The sequence below is a fragment of the Typopeltis vanoorti genome, chromosome 24 (assembly GCF_054136105.1).
Source record: "Typopeltis vanoorti isolate ZY-2024b chromosome 24, IOZ_Tvanoo_1.0, whole genome shotgun sequence".
Taxonomy (NCBI): Eukaryota; Metazoa; Arthropoda; class Arachnida; order Uropygi; family Thelyphonidae; genus Typopeltis; species Typopeltis vanoorti.
The window spans coordinates 41,491,369-41,514,925 of NC_143572.1; the positions used below are offsets into that span (position 1 = coordinate 41,491,369).

The window sequence follows — 23,557 nt, forward strand, 5'->3', positions numbered from 1 at the left end:
TCGGGGACAGCATGGTTTTGTGAAGGGTAGGTCATGCCTCAGTAACTTGCTCACGTATTATAACACAGTGACGGCTGAACTGGATAAGGGTAATGGGTTTACTGTGATTCTACTGGACCTTGCCAAGGCCTTTGACAGGATTCCACATGGAATTCTAATCAGTAAATTGCAGCATATGGGAATGGACATAGGGTTGGTGAGATGGATAGGAGGGTGGTTGATGGAGAGATATCAGAGAGTGGTTTACTCGGGAGTAGAGTCCACAAGACGGCCTGTGACTAGTGGTGTGCCACAAGGATCTGTTCTTGGACCACTGCTGTTTAATTTGTTCATAAATGATATAGGAAATGATCTGAGAGGAACAGTTCATTTGTTTGCGGATGATGCGAAGTTGGGTAGGGCAATAGTGAATGCAGATGATGTCAAAATTTTGCAGGATGATTTGGATAGATTGGAGGTCTGGGCTAAGGAGAATGGATGTCAGTTTAATGTGGCAAAATGTAAGGTTATGCATTTTGGGGTGAAAAGATTGGCGGCAGTTTACTGCATTGGTGGAACCCAGCTCCAGGAAATTGATGAGGCACGAGATTTAGGAGTGTTGGTGGATAAGGAATTGAAATTTAGGGGACACATTGCAAAAGTGACCAAAACAGCTCATCAAATCACTTGGTTGCTGAAGAATACGTTGACAAGCAGAGACAAGCAGGTTATTGTTCCTCTCTATCGAGCCTTGATAAGACCCCATCTAGACTACTGTGCTCAGATTTGGTCACCTAGGTTTCTTCTTGATGGGGAGGAGGTGGAGAGGATCCAGAGGCGAGTGACCAAGATGATAGCAGGTCTGTGGAATGAACCGTATGAGAACAGGATGAGGATTTGTGGGTTGCAAAAATTGGTTGATAGGCGGAGGAGGGGAGATATGATTGAGACATTCAAATTACTGAAAGGTTTCTATAAAATTAATTCAGAAGATATTTTTGAGAACAGGGCTGGTTGTGGGAGGACTAGGGGACATCCATGGAAACTGGGCAAAAGTGTGGTTAGTAAAGGTGTTAGAGCTGGGTTCTTTACTTTTAGAGTAGTGAATGAGTGGAATGCGCTCCCTGAGTCTGTAGTGGATGCTGTGACAGTGAATGAGTTTAAGGCGAGGTATGATAGATACTGTATGAATGTCAGATAGTTGTGATGAATATGATTTGGGGCCTCCCTCGATGAGTCTAATGACTCCCTGGAGTTGCCCGTAATAATAGTAATAATAATAGTAATAGATTTTCACTTTACGACAAATAGTTGAAAGATCATGGGAAGGGAATATAACAATATTCCCATCCCATGAGGAAATATAACAATAGAGGTGTATTTAAGTTTTGTAAATCTTGAAAAAGCATATGACAAGATGCCAAGAGAGAAGCTATTCAAAACGTTACAGTTAACAATGTGGCATTATATCAAGCAATACTTAGTCTTTATTTGAGTTGTAAGCTAGCAGTTAGAATTGAAGGAAGTACAAAAAGATGGTTTAATATTAAATCTGGTGTCAGGCAAGGATGTACATTATCCCCTGTGTTATTCATAACCTACACATTATGAAGGAAAGTGGTAGTAAACCTGATATCAAAATTGGAGATGTTAATCTAAGCTCTTTGCTTTATGCGGACGATGTTTTACTTCTAAATAAATCTGCTAGAAGTTTGCAAGATTCCCTGAATGAATTGAATAACTGTTATAATAGATATGGTATGAAGGTCAGCAATAACAAGACAAAGACAATGAAAATAGGCAGATGCATTGAATATATCAACTGCATTTTGAATGGAAAACCTATAGAACAAGTAAAACATTTCAGTTATTTAGGCGCAATTTTTAGTGAAGATGGTAAATTAAATATGGAAATAGACAACAGAATCAGCAAAGCTGGTATGGTAGGAAGTCAACTGAATACATTTATATGGAAGAGAGAAATTAGTCAAAACACTAAATTAGCTGTATACAAGACAGTTTGCAAACCAATTTTAACTTATGGATCTGAGAGCTGGGTCAAAAGTAAAACACTTGACCAAAGACTAGAGACCGCAGATATGAGAGTCCTGAGAAAGATTACGGGCATGAACAGATGGCATCAATGGCAATATCATATTAAAAACGAGGATATTATGAAGAACTTGACATTGTCAGCATCCAGGAATGCATAGCATAGCTAATGTCAGGTGCTATGGTCACTTAAACAGAATGGGAGAGGAGAGATTAGCAAAACAAGTGTTCTCTGCTAGGTTGGCAGGAAAACAACCTAGAGAAATGCCAAGATATAGGTGGACTGATACAGTAATGCCTTAGCCTTAGAAGACAGAAATATAAGATCTGATAATGTTGAAGTCTTGACAGGTAACAGACTGATTTGGAAGAAAATTGTAGATAGGAAGTTAGTAATGATGTAAATTTTTCATGTAATACTGTAATATCTACACCCCCTTGAGAGTACAAGACAGGAATTTGATGATGATGAAGTAGTGAAAAGGTGTATATCATTATACATGTCTGAAAGCATGTTAATCTACAAACTTAAAAATTGTTTACAAATAAACATCGATTATCAATAAGATTTGGGGAAATTATTTGAATCTTCTTTCATATTAATTAATGCTTAAATATGCATTCTCTCTCTCTCTCTCTGTTATTCATTATTTATATGAATCACATTATGAAGGAAAGCAGTATTAAACCTGATATCAAAATTGGAGATGTTGATCTCAGCTATTTACTTTATGCACATCACATGATGTAATACTTTTAAATAAGTCCAGTACAAGTCTGCAAGATTCCCTGACTAAATTGAATAACTGTTGTAACAGATATGGTATGAAGGTGAGCATTAAAAAGACAAAGACAATTAAAATAGGCAGAAACAATGAAAATATCAACTGCATTGCGAAGAGAACCTATAGAACAAGTAAAACATTTCAGCTACTTAGGCTCGATTTTTAGTGAATATATAAATAGACTATATAATCAACAAAGCCAGTATGATAGGAAGCCAGCTGAATAAATTTATATGGAATAAAGGAAATTCATCAAAATACTAAATTAGCTGTATACAAGACAGTGTTCAAACCAATTTTAACATATGGATCTGAGAGCTGGGTTAGAAATAAAACACTTGACCAAAGACTAGAGACCACAGATATGCAAGTCCTGAGAAAGATTAAGGGCATGAAAAGATGGTGTCAATAGCAATATTATTAAAAAAAAAAAGAGGATATTAGTAAAGAACATGGCATTGTTAGCATCCAGGAATGTGTTAGCAGAGCTAATCTCAGGTGGTATGGTCACTTAAATAGAATGGGAAGAGGAAAGATTAGTAAAACAAGTGTTCTCTGCCAGGTTGGCAGGAAAAAGACCCAAAGGAAGACCAAGATACTGGTGTATTGATACAGTTAAAAGTGCCTTAGAACATTGGTTCCCAACCAGTGGTACGCGTACCCCTGGAGTACGTGCTATGCTGTTCGGGGGTACACGAAAAATAATCAGTAATGGCAGAAAAACAAGTCATTTACACTATTTTGCATTAAGATAGGCACTGAACAAAAGTGTCAGTATTTAAAAATGGCTATTTTGAAAACAAGGGATACAATTTATAGAAATAGGTTTAAAAGGGTACAAGTGGAAAAAGGTTAAGAACCAATGCCTTAGAAGACAGAAATATAAGATCTGATAATGTTAAGAGTCTTGACAGATAACAGATTGATATGCAGGAAAATTGTTGATAGGAAGTTAGGTATGATAAGATGCACCCCAAATTTATGAGACTATTTTTAGAAAAAAATATTTTATTATATAAAGATATTTACAAATTCTTGTAACAAATTTACAAATTTATGTAACAAATTTACAAATTTATGTAACAATAAATAAATCAATTTTTATTTATTGTTACAATCATTTGTATTAGCAATATTCAGTTCATCTTCACTCTCAGTACTATCACTTGTCTCGTTAATGTCACCGTTCGCATTACTTTCGTCTGAACTATTGTTGTCACTCCCTTCAAAAACTGCATCATCTTCAGTACCATCCATCGCATTTCTTAAATGACTTTATAATCGTCTCTTCTTTCACAGCTTCCCATGAATTTTTCACCCAGGTACATACTTCTGAAATTTTTGGCCGTTTCATACATCCTGTTGCTGTAACATCGTAATTTGGCTTTGCCATCCATTTGTTCCTCTCCTCCTGCATAAAATTTTTCAATGGTTTATTAATAGATCCAGCTAAGGGTTATAATTCACTTGTAAGGCCTCTAGGAATGACAGCTGATTCTGTGTTCATTTCTTTTAGAAGCTTCTTGGTTGATTCTGTTTTATGTACTCTGAATTGATCCCACACTAACATCGCAGGCCTTTTAAACAATGCACCTGGACATTTTGCCCATATCTTTTGTATCCATAATTTCATTCCTGTTTTGTCCATCCAGCCTTTATCTTGAAAGTGGATAATAATGCCATAAGGAATTTCATCTCTCGGTAACGTTTTTCTCTCGAAGATTAACATGGGGGGTAGTTTTGTTCCGTCCGCACAACAAGCTAAAACTACAGTGTAGCAAGTTTTTCGTGATTGTTTTGATCACTATTGATTTGTTGCCTTTTGAATCTACAGTCCAATTTGAAGGAACATCAAAAGTTAGAGGCACTTCATCCATGTTCGCAATTTGATTAAGCTCAAAGTTAAATTTCCTTCTTACTGATATGACAAATCTATGGAATTCTATAATTTTAGCTTCATAGTCAGCCAGCATTTTTTGGGCTAGAGTGGTTTTTGTACGCATGCATAACCCGTGTCTTTTCATAAATCTAAAGCACCAAGACGGCGATCCGGTAAAATCTAAAGTTCCATTAGCAGTAATCCATCTTTTCACTTCAAAAATTATCATTTTCGTAGAAACGGATATTCCCATGTTTCGGTGATGTGGTACCCAATTTTTCGTTTGTACTTCTAATTCTGGCCATTTTTCTAGGTGGGTGTGAACAGGATGTTTTCTTGTGCTTATATAGCAGTTTTAATTGTTCCTCTTGTTTTATCCACTCACGAACCATTTTTTCTGTTGGTGGTGGACCAAAATGTCTTTCTGCTGCTCTGTTTCGATATTGTTTTGCATAATTTATCACATTTAATTTATAACTCACGTTATATGAAAGTCTTTGTTGTTTTACACTCATTTTTTCTAATTTTAAGATAAAAATTTTAACAACTTATAAAAAATAACTCAAATGAACCATACAAAAGCGCATATGTTTACGCACTAATGACTATTGACGCTCTAAATCGGTAGGTATATAACGGAGAAAACTTAGGTACCTACCTTCAGTGGCATACTTACTAATTTTATTAACATATTGCACCAGTAATTGAACTTCGCTAACAGCTTTGGTACAGTGTAAAGATTCATATTTTATGTTACCTTCGGACCATAAGACGCAACCCAATTTTCAGTCGATTTTTCTATGTAAAAAGGTGCGTCTTATGGTCCGAAAAATACGGTAAGTTTTTCATGTAGTACTATCATAATATCCTGAACATCTCTTGAGGGTATAAGTCAGGAATTTGATTATGATAAATATGCAATGCAATTTAATGGTATTTAGTGATCATTAATAAAAGGAAATAAAAATATTCATTTGGTACTTTATTTTTAAGCTACTGAAGTGTTCAGACTTCAAAGATTTAACCATAATTTACAAAATGTGCACAAATTCAATATTTTAATGTTGCCTTCAGGTTCACTAGTATTAAATGTAATAACAAATTTATATAATTTCAAATATAAAGCAAAACATACAGTAATTAAATTCATTTACCATATTTCTTCCATTTGTTGAGCATTTAACAATAATCTCCCTCTATCTGAATCTTGAAGGGAACCTAATATTTGCTGGATGCAGTACTTTGTATTGATAGCATTATTATCAAAATCAATTGCCTAAAAATAAACAAAACAAATATCTGAATAAGGCGATATTGTTTGGTATGATGACTGTTTTGTATGATCTGAGAAGCACATAATTAAAATATAAACCACAAGTCTGATATTTATATTTTATTTAAAGAACACGAAACTTGTGGTTTTGTAATAAAAAATAAAATAAAATTTTAGTCTGACCAGACTAAATATGTACAGAATGTATATAATAAATTATTAATGTGAAGTTACTCTCAGTCTTCTTCTTCTGCAGCTTCTCCCACTTAAGTGGGATCATTGTTGATGATGAGTCTCCTCCACATCCTCCTGTCTTGGGCTGTCACCACATCCAAGTTCTTCATCCTCAAGTGCTCTTCCACCAGGTCCCTCCATCTCTTCTCTGGCCACCCACGCTTCCTCCTTCCTTGCACGTCCATCTGCATGGCCCTTCTTCCCACATATTCGTCCTCCCTCCTCATCACATGACCAAACCATCTCAACCTTGCCTCTTGTATCTTTGCTCTTAAGTTCGTAACTTTCACTGTTTCCTTCACATAGTCATTTCTCAGACGATCCTCTCTGGTCACACCGCAAATCCACCTAAGCATTCTCAACTCTGCTACTTCCATCCTGCTGATGTTATTTTTCCTCAGGGCCACAGTTTCCATAGCATACATCATAGCTGGCCTCACTACTGTCCTATAGATTTTGTCTTTCAGATTGATCAGCACCCTCTTATTGCATAACACTCCAGCCATCTCCCTCCAGTTCCTCCAACCCGCTTGTATCCTGCATCTCACTTCCTTCTCAGCTCCTCCATCTTCTTCCACTGTTGAACCTAAGTATCTAAAGTCCCTCACCTTCCAGTTCCAGATCTGTCTCCTGGCCGCCGCCCACTGTGCAACACATATACTCTGTCTTACTTCAGTCTCATACCTCTCTCTCTCTTCCAGTACTTCTCCATTTTTCCAGTTTAGTTCGCGCTTCTTCTCTTCACACAGCAAGATGTTATCTGCATACAACATTGTCCAAGGCGCATCTTCTCTCACCTCCTCCATCACAATATTAAACAGAAACGGACTTAATGCTGACCCTTGATGCAAGCCAACTGTTACTTGAAAACTTTCTGTCTGTCCCAGACAGGTCCGAACACTTGTCTTCACATTTCTGTACATCTCCTGCACCAACCTGACATATTTCTCCAGAACCTTCTTCTCCCTCAGACACCTCCTTTCTGAGATTCTCCTAGGGGTGAATCTCAGAAAGATTCACCCCTACCCCTCGAATACTCTAATAGCATCAAGGGGGAAGGAGCAAGGAGAGGAGAAAGAAGCAAAGAAAGAAGGGGAGGGACCAGTCTGCAGAATAATATAACAGATGTATATTACATGAAGTAAGGCATGGTCCAGCATCTAATACCTTGGGTTTTCCATGCCTGTACTCACTAAAGTGAGCCCTTGAGGTATGAAGTTACTCTCAGTAATACCTAATAAGGTTAACTTTCACTGCAGAAAACATCATTATAATAAACTACTAAAAAAATCTTAACCAAAGCTCAATAGACACAATGTAGTGCTAAAGGAAATTCACTATGCCTGTGCTATGGCTTAAGTGCTAGGAGGATATCACGTTGGAGGTTTAATGGAGTATTGACAGCATTAGGAAAGGATTAATAACTAATTTGAATGCTTCCAATATTTTGTCTCAGTCATTGAGACATCTTCAGGGAGTGCAAATAACACTTGTAATACATACACACAAAGACAACACAATACTGATGAACATAATAATGAAGCACATGGGTGACTTTAAAAGTCCTATCTAGGTGCTGTGCCCTTTATGGGCATTTGTTTGTAGGTGACCTGGGATGTAAACTGGGACATCTTATGATTATTGTTTTCTAAATTTTGGGAAATTTTATGCATCCGTATTTCTTTAGATTAAGTTAATTTCCGAGTACTGCTGCGGCTGCAGATTCCAAAATTAGTCTTTCTCTTTTAAATTTATTATTGTGGAGCATGGTGGTTTTCTTCCAGAAGATCCTGTGAATTGTGTCTAATACATGGTGTGCAAGGCCATATTGAACACAAATCTTACATCTGCAATCACAACTATGTTCGATCTGATCTTGCAGGCCATTTGGGGAATTAAATTGTGACACCTCGTGTGTATATATGTATGGGGGGGGGGGGGATATCCCCCAAATAAGAGGAATCTGAACTTGGAGCACATTATTTTCTAGTTATGGATGATGTCACTAGGCATCTTGAGTGTGCAGTTTTCTGCACCAGTCTGGCAAGTGGCATCATCCTGTATGAATTGGTTCGTTGTTCTGGCTGCTTTTTTGTTAGTGCTTACAAGCATATTTGGCGATTTTGTGATGGCTGATAACAAGGAACAGGGAGTGTGCATGATAATTTGTTTTCTTTTGGGTAAAATTGCAGCTGAAACTACTGTTATGCATCAGCAAGCCTTTAAGGATGACACTTTATGTAAAATGCAAGTCTACGAGTGGTTTTCCTATTTGAAAAAGGGGACACGTAAGTTGAAGACCAACCATGATTTGGCCAACCTTCGACAAGCAGAAATGATGAAACATCAAAAAAGTTAGCCAGGCAATAAATGAAGATCATCGAAAGACCACTGAGCAAGTCTCTGAAGAGAGGAATTTTTCATGGAGTCTGTGCCAGCAAATTTTAACAGAAGATTTGCAAATGAAACATGGATCTGCTAAATTTGTGCCTCGTTTACTGACAGAGGATCAAAAAAAATTATCTCCATGTGACTTTTTTTTTATTCCCACAGATAAAGAAAACCATGAAAGGGCAGCAATTCATTGATACGGATGAAGTGAAAGAAAAGTCACTGGAGGCCATAAACAGTATTCCAGTTGAACAGTTCCAGAATCTTTAATGCCAATAATGGTAAAATTGCTTTCGCTACACAAGTTCACTCCTTACTCAAATCACTGAAACCATTACCTCCACCTGTCAAAAAATTAGAAGTACAATGGTTTGTGAGCATAATTCGTTCCAGAAACGTGCTTGTAATCAAAAGCACTCGTATATCAAAGCGAATTTCCCCATAAGAAATAATGGAAACTCAGATTCGTTCCAAAACTCAAAAATATTCATATAAAAATGATTAATACAAAATACACATACCTTCGTATACCTTTTTATATTTTTATTATTTAAATGTAATATACATAAAGTAATCGAATTTATTAATTACATTACAATTACATATTACAGTAATTGTATTGGGTAGGACGACTTTCATTGTCACTAACGGAATCACTGCTATCTGTTGACTTTTTCTTTTTGTGCGACTTTAACAAGGAACCTAACCAATGATACTTGCTTTTGCATCCTTTTGAGGATTTCACAGAAATATGACATTGCATTGTTGTTAAACAGATTCATTGCTTGCACTGCCACAGCCTTACTCAGGTGGTGCTTTTCTTCAAAATTTTGCACTGTTTCCCACATTTTACAGAGAGGGATGTCTCCGTCTTTTTCTCCTCCTCCTCAGACGAGATCTCCTCCATAACCTCTTGCTGTTGCTCGCAATGCAGATCCATCAGTTTGTGAGTAATAAACTCCTGGCCATGTTCCTCCAACAGCTCTTGAATGTCGTCCTCATTCACCTCCAGTCCCATGGTCTTCCCCAAGGACACAATTTCATCGACAACTGGCAGCTCCTGTTCATGAGCAAACCCATCGACACAATCAGACCACAGTTTCCTCCAAGCAGAATTAAGGGTTCTCTTGGTGACCCCATCACAGGCTTTATCGATGATCTTGACGCAGTTTACGATGTGGAAATGATTTTTCCAAAACTCTTGGAGGATAAGGTTAGTTCCTTTGGTCACCTTGAAGAATCGCTGAAATAGTGCCTTGGTGTAAAGCTTTTTAAAGTTATAAATGACATCCTGATCCATGGGCTGGAGTAATGAAGTAGTGTTGGGAGGAAGGAACTTGACCTTAATGAACTCGAATTCTTCCAGTAAGGCGTCCTCAAGGCTGAGAAGGAGCATTATCCATAATCAGCAAGACTTTGAGTGGCAATTTTTTTTCTAAAAGGTATTTCTTCACTGCAGGAGCGAAGACCTCGTTAATCCACTCAACGAACAAGATATGAGTAACCCAAGCCTTGCTGTTGGACCTCCACATAACATTTTAATTGGCTCTACTGCACCTTGCATTTCTTGAAGGCTCATGGATTATCACTATGATACACGAGCAGGGGCTTGACTCTGAAATCACCGCTTGCATTAGCACACAGCAAAAGGGTGAGACAGTCTTTCATGGGCTTGTGACCGAGCATTGCATTCTCTTCTTCTGTAATGTAGGTCCTCTTTGGCATCTTTTTCCAAAAAAGCCCTGTTTCATCGCAATTAAAAATTTGCTGCGGCAGGTAACACTCGGAAACCATGAGCTTCTGAAACTCGGCAACGAACGCCACAGCTGCCTTTGCGTCTGAACTAGCAGCCTCTCTGTGTCTCACAACACTATGGATGCCACCTCTCCTCTTAAAGTTATCAAAACCCCCTGCTCGCCTTGAAGCCTTCTTCGTTTTCTGTAGACGTACCTGGCAGTTTACTTATGAGGTCAGAGTACAAGGCCTTTGCCTTCTCACAGATCAAGTTCTCGGTCACAGTATCACCTGCTAGTTGCTTTCTCGTTTATCCACACCAAAAGCAACTTTTCTACATCTTCCAGAATACGTGGCCGTTGCTTTGATAATCTCGTGACTCCTTTTGCTACATCTAGCCCCCCCCCCCCCTTACTGTGCAAATCGTTGACATAGACTTGTTATAAAATCTTGCAATAGCAGCCACTTGCATACCTTGTTCGTGCTTCCCGATGATTTCTTCTTAACTTCTCCCGTAATCATCTCCTTCTTCTTAGCCTTCCTTTTCAACCCTTTTCTTCATTGGGGCCATTGTCGTAGTACAGTTAATAAAGAACAGTCGCTACATTTGGACACAAAATAAAAAAATGCTTTACACACACACGGTCACAACGCTAGCACGAACATTGACTATACGAATGAGGTATGCCGACTGAAACCGAACATGCGAGATGATAACCCAAAATCCCGAGCGGCCTGTGATCACATGACGCTTGGCAGACAAAGCGTATAGGTAATACTTGTATTGCAAGACCTCGCTCATTTATCAAGTTAAAATTTATTAAACATTTTTGCTCGTCTTGCAAAATACTCGCAGACCAAGTAACTCGCAATTCAAGGTACCACTGTATATAAACTGGTTTGTACGCTCTTATGATGGCCTGATAGCCTGTCATAAGAAATTACATAAAAGACACTGAAAACAGAAAAACATAACTTTGAATTGGTATTCCATACAATAATGTTATTTAGACTGAGACAAAAATCTCATGCATTCCCTGCAAAGGCACTTTCCTTTAGAAGCTACAGAGATGATATTCTCTCTCTCTCTCTCTCTCTCTGTCCAGCCATTTTCAGTCCACTGCTAGACTGAAAATGGCTGGAGAAAGAGAGATGGCTGCTTCAGTTCCTTCCATCTTTTTCCATTCCTGACTACAGATGACTACTCATTTTCCACAATGATGATATGCATCCCACCTTAATTCAATAAAAATGAAGACATGATTTACAACCATATGTGCACAATCTTGGTTAAATATTTTGCCCTTTGTGCATTGATAAACAATGCATACAGCACTTTATGTAAGTCAATTCAACAAAAAAGATGATATTAGATATGTCACTCACAGATTATGCATTAAGTTATAACTATAATTAAATTAGCCTGAGAACTGTAACAAGCATTCTCTATATGTTTTGTTTAATGCAAATTCTATAAGTTACTCATATTTGTAATAACTAAGTAGAAGATGATTACAGTACCAATGAAACAAGTAGCACATTGGGAAAAAAAAGTGCATAGAAAAAATTATAGTCAAATCTCACTACAGCAAACACCATTATAAGAAATTTTTGAAAATTCCAGACAGAAGACTTACAAGTACAATGCTGTGCTAAAAGAAATTCACTATAGAAAACTATCACTATAACAAACCATTCCTGTAAGAATGTTTTGTTATAATGATAGAGAATACATTCTCTATGAGTTAGTTTGACTATAATCAGAGTCAACTGGAATACAGTGAAATCTTGAATAAAGTAAAAGATTCCTGACTAATAATCAGTTAGGTCACTGTAATGTACTGAGGTGAAGTTTCAGGAATTAACTGTTACATGATTCCTATATTATATTGCAACTAGCATTGGTTGTAAGTGAAGGAGATTGTTACTAGTTGAAATAATCAGGACTTTTTTCCCCTCAAAAGTTATCACTAGTGCTGAATTATGAGCTTATGGTTACAAGCTTGAAATGAAATGGAATGGCAATCCATGCTGTGGAACTCTCCCACTTATTAAGAAAGCATGAGCTTTCTTAATAAGTGGGAATAAGCAATGGAATTAATAAGCAATGGAAAAAGCATGAGTAGTTCTGCTGTTGTTTTCAGAAGTACTGGGAAATGTATTTGATGCATGGGACCAGTCTGAAAGGAATCCCCATCTAACAGTTACTATCACAAATAAGATTGTGTATAAATAAATTTGAAACTTTTGAGCTGCATCTTGCATGTGCAATTTCTGTTAATAAAAAATAATAATAAAATAAAATACACCTACATATTTTAGATAAGCTTTGATTACATCATCAATTGGCAATTTACCACTTCTTCTGAAAATAGAACAATTCTTTTCTGCTTGACGAGCAAGCATCACAGATGATGCACCTGAATCATGACAAAACTTCCATATATCTTCATATGTGGCAATTTCTCCAGATCCTCCACTGAGAAGAAATTAAATGGCCATTCTATTTAATACTGATATTCTTATATATATATATATATATATATATATATATATATATATATATCATTCTCAGAAAATAAAATTGACAACTATTTATATAAAAAAATATAGAAACTTTATTTTAATAATAATTGTAACATACAAAAATATTACTGTAATAATAAAGAAATTTTATTAGTTATAGTACAGAATATTATAGCACCTATGCTCTGTTCCACTTCATGTGGCACCTTCCTTGCAGCCTACTCACTGCAAGGAAGGTGCCACACGAGTGAACGACTGCAGTAGGTTCCGCACGTAGCTATATCCCAATCAATAGTGGATTTGTCATTGACGTAAGATGAGCTGGCCAGACTTTGCTTTAGTGATCAACACTGCCAATGTTTTAATTCAAAATTTCAGACTGCCTGACCTTCGCAGGCTAGACAACAGGAATGTGGGTCCTATAAAGACCTAAATGCTTGTAAAAGGGAACAGTGTTCTTCACAGATGGGATGCTTTTTTATAGCCCTGAAGAAGCCATCAGAATATAGATGTTTGCTAACCTAATCAGTATAATTTTCTCCATGTGTAATACAAATAAAATTTCACTACTATTATATATTTTAACTAAAAAAATAAAAAAATAAAATTAAATATTACCATATTCAAACCAACCACTAAATACATTAACCTACTTCATATTATCTCCTTCCAATTTCATAATGCATGTTTTTCTCAAAAATACCATCAAAAATTATGAATAACTAAAAAAAATACTTATGATATGAAGTCAGTATTATTAATGTAAATTACATTAAAACTATCCATAATAAAGCTTAAATAGTATAACTAACATCAAGATTTAAAAGTACATTTATTAAACTCAATTAACACACACACACACACACACACACACAAAAAAAAAAGGAATGACTGCTTATTTATTTAAGGCTATATATGTTTCAACACGAATATTACAGGCCATCATCATTAACAATAGTTAATTACAAAATAGAATGTGAGCAACGGATGATTTGAAAAACAGTAAAAGCCGCATGATGCTACACATAAAACAACATAATGGTATAACCGAAGAAATATTGCAATATTGATAATTCATTAATTCTTTAAAAAAAAAGGAAAAAAAAAGTTTAGTCAAGTTAAAGAAATCGTAGTGGGAAATCCATTCTCCTCCGCACTTGCTAACTTTTATTTAGAACATTTAGAAGACATCCTTTTCTTGTCTATATACTGACTGACTGATTTTCACTTTCAGTCGTTTTCAACCATAGGTGAAAATGTTTCTATCATAGGTGACTTTGTAGGCTTTGCCCACAAAGTATTCCTGGTGAGAGTTTTAAGGATAGTTCAACCATAGACCCCCCCCCCCCATTTTATCCAGGCTCAGGACCTATGGCTGGGACATATTCATGACTGTAATCCATGTGTTCAAGGGGCCAGTTTTGCCTGTTCTGGGGGACGAAAAACCTGAATTCGCGGGTGAAAAAACTCCCTACTTCTGTATATGAGACCAGCTAACTCACCTTTTGTCGAAAGAGACCAGATAAAGGTTCCTCACATCACTGACGGGAATCAAACCCAGGTCTTTCTGAGAAAAGGGCTTTGTCTATACTGTCAGAGCTACGGAGTCTCTTTGTCTATATACAATTCTGTGGCTACTTTTCTTCCTATCAACAAATTATCAACATGGTTTCCATCTTCAACAAACAGTGTCCTCTAGCTCTCCCTGGTGTCTACCAAGTTCCTTATGACTGTCATCATTCTTACTTTGGACAAACTGGATACTTTGTGGAAAATAGAATGCAAGAACACCAGTCTTACATTGGCAACAGTAAATCTGAAAAATCTGGCTTGGCACAGCATGGAATAGATATGGACCACAACACATTTACTTCATTGGTGTCGGTATAAATTTGAATGTTTGTTCAACGAAAGTGATGGGACTTTACTTCATTGTTTGAACTTAAATTGGAACAGCTGCCTCTCTCTAAGATATGGGAAAGCTATTTTAATCACATATCAATAATTTTAAGAGCTAACGAATTATTTCCTCAGTTATAAAATTACATTATTTAACGTATAACATCACGTGGCTTTTACTTTTTCAAATCACCCATTGTTTGCATTCTATTTTGTAATTAACTATTGTTGCCACTGATGATGGCCTGTAATATTCAAGTTGAAATATATGACCTTAAATAAATAGTATGACTATCTCTTGTTATTTTTTTGTGTTAAGTGAAGAAACCTCTCATGACACAAGTATCTCTGAAACAACATTTATTAAACTCACTAATATTTCGCTGGTTTTCTACCCAGCATCATCCGAGCACAATGAAACTGTGATAGGCACACAACACTAAACCAAGTTATTGTAGAAAGAGTTTAAAATCTAACTGATACTTAATGTGCTTATGTAGCACCCTATTTAATTTTAGTTCAAAATTAAATTTTAAATCTGTTTCTGATAAGTGCTTAAGTTATCTACTTGCCATATGAAGGAAAGGAAATGTGTGTAGACAGTGAAGAGGTAATATCAACTAAAGGAAACAGCAGACTAAGAAGATCCTTTTTAGCACATCAATTAACAGCCAGATAAAAGCAAGCATACATTACTGAGAAGGCTCATAAAAAAAAAGCGTTAATCAACACATGGCATTTAGACAAGCAACACATAATTCAATTCAAAATAACAAAGAAATTAAATTAGTCAAATTAAATATGTTTTGCTAATTAACCTATGGTTATTTAGGGGAGCAAAAAATTGAATTCGGAACAATAAACTGATTACATTTAAATTTTGGTCAAAAACTGTTTCAAAAAAATAAATAAATAAATAAAAAATCATTATACATCCAACTCTCACTATTGCAAGCTCATTCACTCAACAAGATGTCAAAAATTCAAGCCAAAGTCCCATAGCATCAATGCTAAGATCAAGGAAATTCACAATGGCAAACCTACTATAACAATTCCTTCGATTCTCTTCAGGTTCTTTATAATGAAAGTTAAAGGTAATAAGCCTATCAATTATAACTACACCAATAAGATAAACTATTACATGTACATTTATTTATGCTGTAAATGTTTACATCTTATAAAAATCACTACAACAATTAAGAAAACAGACTAAAAAGGAGTAAAGAATCTCTGTAGCTCAGTTGTAATGAAGCTTCATTTCCTTGGTTGAAAAACTAGGCTTGGATCCTTTCAAGGATTAAAAGAATCTTCATAAAGAATTTACAACCAAAGATGTATTAATCGATCTTGTATAGAGTGGTTCATCTTCTAAACAGAAACTCAGGTTTTACATCCCGCAAGACACACTGACCTGAGATACAGAATGGGGAAATCAACAGTGAGACTATTTGTGCCTAAGCTCTCAGAAGGTTCTACTAAGGTAGAAGTTGAGGAATTTTTTTGGACTTTACAGAAGGAACCGACACAATGAAAAAGGTTGGTCCTTGTTGGAGATCTAAACAGCAGAGCAGGAAATGACTGTCAGACATATAGAAATATTTTGGGAAAATTTGGAGAACAAAGCAAAGCTAATAATAATGGCAAATACCTGTTGGATTTCTGTTCAGGACATGGACTGGTTGTTACTAACACAATGTTCCAATATAAAAATGTGCAAAAATTTGCATGGAGAGAAGACACAAAGAATAAGAAAAGTCTCATTGACTATGTTATTGTTGATAGTCATGTTTTCTAACTGGTGCAGGACAATAGAATGTTGTAAAATCTTGCATAGAAGGATTTTGTACAACAATTCCTTATACGCTGATTTTACTAGAAAACAAAAAATCCATACAAAATACTTGTGGTTAATCAGCAATTTTTTTATGTTTATATGGTATTGAATAATTTTAAAGTGAATTGTTAAATACTGTAACCGCCAAAATTACTGTTAAGAACAAAGAAAGTTAAGTGTAAATTAAATTTTAACAAAAGAAAGTTCCAAACGGATTAAATTATGACCTAAGGCAATTACTATCGCGAAGGTCAAGCATGAACAGGAGTTTCCCGCCTTAACACAACGACGAAAAAGGTGGCAGGTGCAGACCCAGGAAATACCCAAGGGAATAGAAACATAGCAGAACCCAAGGTCAAATGAGCAAGATAAAAGGGGAGACATCGGCCAGAAAAGTTTACACAGGGCCATCACAAGGGTTACAGATTATAGAGCTTTGGTATTCGTCGTCAGAGGTGATTCGTAGTTCGTCAGCGGGTTTTTCGTAGGCTGTAGTAGAAGTGAGGTCATACCAATCTCCAAGAAAGTGATGGCAATTCAAGGTCGGAGACCCACGTTCCAGCCAACAGTCGCCCGAAATACGAGATGACCCGTTTGAGTTGTGAAAGAAATCAGTTCCGAATTTCAAGCCGCCAAGTTCCCTGAAGTTCTAGGAAATAAGAAGTGATCCCATCAATCTCGAAAAGAAAAAGATACCCACATGCGTGGCTAAGATCAGAATGTAATAGAGGATAGCGAATTCCTGAATCTACTAATGCGGACTAGATGGCTATTACAAAGTGAGGTTCAATATATTGTTTTAAATAGAGGCAGAATTTGTGACGGTGATTTCTATATAGTTTTATTTTTTTAATGATACTTGAGGAATGAAGGCATTTAGCTAATCATTGAATTTTCTTGTTCAGATGTGTGAGATAGAATAGCGTTAATTTAAGGTGAAATTTAACATGCTTAACATTGTTTAATAGCTAAGCCTGCCTTTTGTTTAGCATGTGTAAAATTGCTCTGTGTGTGACTAAGTGATAGCTAAAGCAGTACCATAGACAAATAGTATTAACAGAGAACTGTTTATTTAAAGAGGATTAATTATAATTCCAAACATAAGTTGCTGTAGAAGCATAGAGCCTGAGAAATAATTGTGTGATTAAAGTTAACTTCTAATGTACATTCAATTTGCATGAATAAATTGTTTTGTTTGTCAAATAATTTGCCTGATTCCTGACTACCAATGCACTGCTCATAAAAATCGAATCATTGTGACCTAGAGTGTTAAGTAGCCATGTCTGTAGAATAGAAATTTTTCATTGCTAGATTTAGAAATAAGTAAGAGAGGAAAGTTCCATGTTTTGCTGAGTGTTTTTCTTTGGAAGGAAATTCAACTCCTATCTGCAAATTTTGATGGAGCAGTCAAAAAACAAATAAATTTTCAAAATTCAATTTAGAAAAACGCCAGTAGTTCAGACAAAGAGATTGGCTCCAGAGGCAGTTTCTTTGTTTTGAAGGTTTTGTGCACATGAAGAATAATATTTGCAGCCTTGAGACAAGGTGGGGGAGGGATTAAAAATAAGAGACTAAATCAGGAAATATATTAAGAGATCAGAGTTATGACTCTTAATGTTCAAGTTAAGATAAGATAAGATAAGTGAAATGAAAATTAGGAATGAAATAATTGTAATAAAATTTTACAATGGCGCAGACAACAAAGATATAATATAAGATTTAATATAAACACATTAAAATTAACAGTGTACAGAGAATTCGAAATTCGAAATGATCACCATTTAGTTTTGCGCAGGATAAAATTGAATTTCATATTGAAAAGAAAAACAAGAGTTAAGCAGCTCTCAGATGTGAACTGCAGACTAAAATACACAAACATTACTCAAGAAAAAATGAAAGAATTTCAGAACATGAACCAAATCTTGGAGATTCGGTGGCAAGCCCTGAAGAAAACTGATTCAGGCAGAGAGGTATGTGGTGAGGTTGTCTGCAAGGATAGAAAAATCAGAACTCCATGGTGGACTTTTTAAAGATAAAGAGGCAGTGAAGAAAAAGAAGAAAGCATATCGAAAGTTCCTGGCAAATAAGACAGCTTGTGCTCTTAGAGAATACAGAGACAAATGTAAGAAAGCTAAACACTGTGTAAAACTGGCTAAATAATAGTAATGAGAAGACTTTGGTAAGAACAAGTAAAATAAATATCAGGAAGGTGGCAAAATATTCTGGAGGCTGTTGAAAAAGCTCAGAAATGGAGAAAAGTGCTATATAAGGAATAATTAGAGATGATAAGGGTGACATGAAACTGAAAAAAAAAAAAAAAAATCTCCGTGTATGCAGTAATTAGTTTCAAAAATTGCTAAAAAAGCAAGCAGTGACAGCAGTGGTAAAAACTACTCAACAGGCATACAGTCAGGAATACATATCTATAGTTGTAGTAGTAGAAAAAGCCATCAAAAGCCTGAAATGTGGAAAGACAGTGGGAGTAAATGATATTCGACCAGAAATGCTCAAGTATGGGGGTATAAAAGTCTTGCAGTGGCTGCACTGCATAGTTTAGATGCTTGGATAGAGGGATGAATTCCGGACGATTAGAGTAGAGCTCTCATAGTACCCATATATAAAAAGGGAAATAAAACTGAATGTGAGAATTATGAAGGATATTTCCCTTCTGAGTGTTCCTGGTAAGATTTATGCAAGTACACTTGAGAAATGTTGAGAAGGATTGTGGAAGAGAAGCTTTTGTGAAGAAAAAGTTGGTTTCGGTCAAATAGAGGCTGTCAGGATCAGATTTTCACTTTACTACAAATAGCTGAGAAATCGGCAGAATATAACAAAGATCTATATTTAAGATTTGTAGACCTGCAAAAGGCATATAGCAACATACAAAGAGAAAAGCTATTCAAAACTCTACAGTTATATGGTGTCAATGGGACATTATATCATTATCATCAAATACTTGACATGTATCCTCAAGAGATGTACAGAATGTTATGATAGTATACATGAAAAACTTACATCATTACTAACTTCCTATCAACAATTTCATTCCAAATCAATCTGTTATCTGTCAAGACTCCATCATTATCAGATCTTATATTTCTGTCTTCTAAGGCACTTTTTTATTGTATTGATCTTATATCTTGGTCTTCCTCTGGGTCTTTTTCCTGCCAACCTTGCAGAGAACACCTGTTTTGCTAATCCTTCTTCTCCCATTTCTGGTTAAGTGACCATACCACATGAGATCAGCTCTGCTAACATTCCTGGATGCTAACAATGTCAAGTTTTTTCCCTAATATCCTCGTTTTTAATATGATATTTCCACATCTGTTCATGCCTCTGATCTTTCTTAAGACTCTCATATCTGTGGTCTCTAGTCTTTGGTCAAGTATTTTATTTCTAACCCAGCTCTCAGATCCATAAGTTAAAATTGGTTTGAACACTGTCTTATATACAGCTAATTTAGTGTTTTGACTAATTTCTCTCTTATTCCATATAAATTTATTCAATTGACTTCCTACCATACCAGTTCCAATGTTGATATAAAATTTAGTTTAATACCATTTATCATAATATAATGTACAACCTTGATCGTACATGTCAGGAATTTGATGATGATGAGATGCGTTAACCAATGTTGTATAGAGGTGGTTCATCTTATAAGAAACAGAAACTCAGGTTTTATCCCACAAAGCAAATTGGCCTGAGATACATGCAGTTGACAGCCATCACAGACTATGCAGATAAATGCTCTATCCTAGCACTAATCAGATTTCTATAAAATAAATTACTTGATCATGACAAGCCTGAATATATGAAGATGATATGAGATAAACAGAATGAATCTACCATTAAACTTTAGCTGCAATACTAATAAAGAATATTGCAGTCATTTATGTAATACCAATCCAAACATTAAAACTTACTTTGCAATTACTGGAATGCTGATGGCCTCAGCTACAGCTTTTATCACATGATTACGATTTTTATGTTGTGGTCTTTCTTCTTTGGTTCTTCCATGAATTGCTAATGCAGATACACCAGCACTCTCAATTATTTTTGCAAGTTTCACAGTACGTTCTACCTACATAACAGTATTTCTATAAGTAATAATTTTTGTATAAAGGAATAAGAATCAACTTAAATATACATTTAATAAGATTCGAAAAACTTTTTGTTTTCCATTATGTCTACTTTTACTGCTGAGATGATGTATGAATACCGGCCTCAGAATCTGGATTAGGAAATGAACTGAAAAGCTATTTCCTTTGTAAAGTGAGTGTCAGGAAGAAAATCAAGTCTCTGACAATTGTTACTATCAAATTTCGTTTTTTTTACTACCATTGTTGTTAAAAGTGCTTTCTTTTGAATACATGTCTGGCATCAATTCGGAACCTAGCATGTTTACTATTCAAAGCAGATCAAATCAGGGGTGGGTGATGAATGGTTAGGAGATCTATTATGAATAGAATATGATAGAATCTATACAGATGCTTTAGGTGAAAAATTGGCTGTTGATGATGACCACCTCACTATTTTTACAAGAACCGAGATACGAGTATTGAACAATAGTTCGCTGGCAGACTTATTTCTATTTTTTTGTTCATTTTCTTTCTTTTCATTCAGAATTTTATTTATCAAAACATGAATCATATGAATGAGTCATAAAAGAGGTGAATACTAGCTTGTGTATCAGTCATAGGCGAGGGGATATCTACACTATTAGAATTCAAAGAAACAACTGTAAAAGTTGCATAGATAAAAAATTATTTAAAATAATGAATAATAATCACTTCCCAAAACTTAGAGATTGGCATATGGTCTGAGTGGTTCAGGTTCAGATGATTTCATAGCATTTCACATTTCAAGAAAAAGAAAATTAAATTTGAACCTGCTGGAATGAAGAATCTTTGTCGGATTTTCAATGAACTCTATGGCAAGCATCAATAGCATGAGACATAAGGTCAGACTCATCAGATTCTAAAAATGTAATATAGAGTGATGTTCTTAGATTCTAACGACAGCAGATAGGCCAGTCTGTCCAAAATAGCAAAGATAACATGAGCAGGGTACCAGATAAGACACTTGGAAAAAAGAGAGGTGGTAACATATCCTATGTAGATCAGTGCTTCCCAAACTTCTGGATGTCAGGGCGCCCTCCAAAAAAAAAATCGTAATAGAGAGATATATTATTATAATATTATTGTATTTATATTCAATACAAAACATACACAGCGAATATTGCAAAAATCAAATGCATATATTACATTTTTTGCCTCTTACCGTTTGGTTCTGAAAACGATGCGGGCTGTTCTGGTAAAATATGAAATACTGTCCTTTTTTTTGAGTCTGTTTCTGCTTCTTCTGATTGTTCGTGGGATTTTTTTTTATTTTTTATCAGCCACTTATCCATCTTAGGGTTAAATTTTTTAACGTAGAATAGATCAAATAATATCACCATTTACCGATACTGGCACACCACAGACTGATAACATGAAATTAGTGAATATTACCTGAATAAGGGAATCTCAGACCAGGAACATTTTTCTCTTTTGTGACTTTTCTCCCTTTATGGTAATTAAGCCTAACGTGAAACAGACAGCAAAGGCAGGTTATTAAAACGTGCATATGATTGGTGCGGTATTAACAAAAGATCGCGCAACCAAAAGATAAAAGCATAGCTGGCAATTGAGTTGAAATGCTAACTCTCTTCAACCGAATTCCATATGTGAAACTGCCATAACATTCATTATATATATATATACAGGGTGTTCGGGATAAATTTAACAGTTTCGTAAGGAAAAAGAAAATCTTCTTTGTATCTATTAAATTTAATGAATTGACAAAAAAACATTACAGGCAGAGTTAATTACAATACTATCAACAAGATTTACTCAAAATAACCACCATTAGCATCGATCACAGCTTCAATTCTGCTTCGGAACCTCGAACAAGCTGATGCTACAGTCTCCCTGGGAAGGGCCGCAAAAACTGTTTTAATTTTATCCATTAACTGGGCTTTTGTATTACTGGAAGTGCGATTGGTGTCTTTTTCAACTGCGCCCCATACAAAATAATCCATGGGGTTAAGGTCTGGGGAGTTTGGAGGCCAAACATTTGGACTGGTGAAGTCGTAGAAATTTTCAGACAACCATTTTTGACTTTTCCCAGAGGTGTGGCAAGGGGCCGAATCCTGCTGCCATACATACGGCCTACCATTGGCTACCCTTGTTATCCAGGGCTTGACTACAGTTAGCAACTCCACGAACAAAGCCCGAATTCCAATGCCAGGGTTCTTCAACACCTGTTCCTGCAGATTTGCGAGGAATTCTGCTGTACGAACGCAATCAGATCGTCTGCTAGGGATCTTTCTTCTTGCTACATCCTCGTAGTCACCATTGCAAGTCTCTAGTTCATGCCTGATTGTTTTTACTGTATTCAGGGAGCATTGGGCAGCAGTCGTAATATCCTTATTTTGATGGCGGGCACGAATCGAATCATCATGATACAAGTTATTCTCTTCCATGATTCAGGTGGGTTCCAGCTATCCATCCTTTCTGACATCTTGTATATGAATGAAGAAGGGTCCAAACTTTTAAATGAAGAGAAGTGTGTGTTAATACATGTAACTTACGGAAAAATATAATTAATTATAACTATGTCAAATTTATCCCGAACACCCTGTATATATATATATATTACTTAGTTTTAACACTTTTACGAATTTTAACATGTTCAGTTGAATTTTATTGCTGCCTTGGGAAATCGAACTCACACACATCTAATTAATAACAACAGTTTTTAGTTAGATACTGTGTTTGCCCATGTGCAACATATGGTTTTGTTTCAGTCTATACAGCATAGTTTCTGTACAAGGGGACATGTGATTCATTAATTAGTGTGTTTTTATCCCAGTTGTCTCTAATTGCACTATTTGTTGAGAAATATATTACACAGACTGCTCATACCTTATT

The 23,557-nt window shown here is 35.7% G+C and overlaps 1 protein-coding gene across 1 annotated transcript in view; it reads right to left on the bottom strand.

The window, feature by feature from the left end:
• Window positions 1-23,557, bottom strand: part of Dus2 (Dihydrouridine synthase 2) — a 105,948-nt gene that overhangs the window by 36,005 nt on the left and 46,386 nt on the right. The window contains exons 5-7 of the mRNA XM_090414159.1: window positions 20,510-20,667; window positions 12,641-12,806; window positions 5,850-5,971 (exon numbers count right to left, since the gene is read on the bottom strand). Coding sequence (XP_090270285.1) covers window positions 5,850-5,971; window positions 12,641-12,806; window positions 20,510-20,667 — 446 coding nt within the window. The remainder of the gene's footprint in view (window positions 1-5,849; window positions 5,972-12,640; window positions 12,807-20,509; window positions 20,668-23,557) is intronic.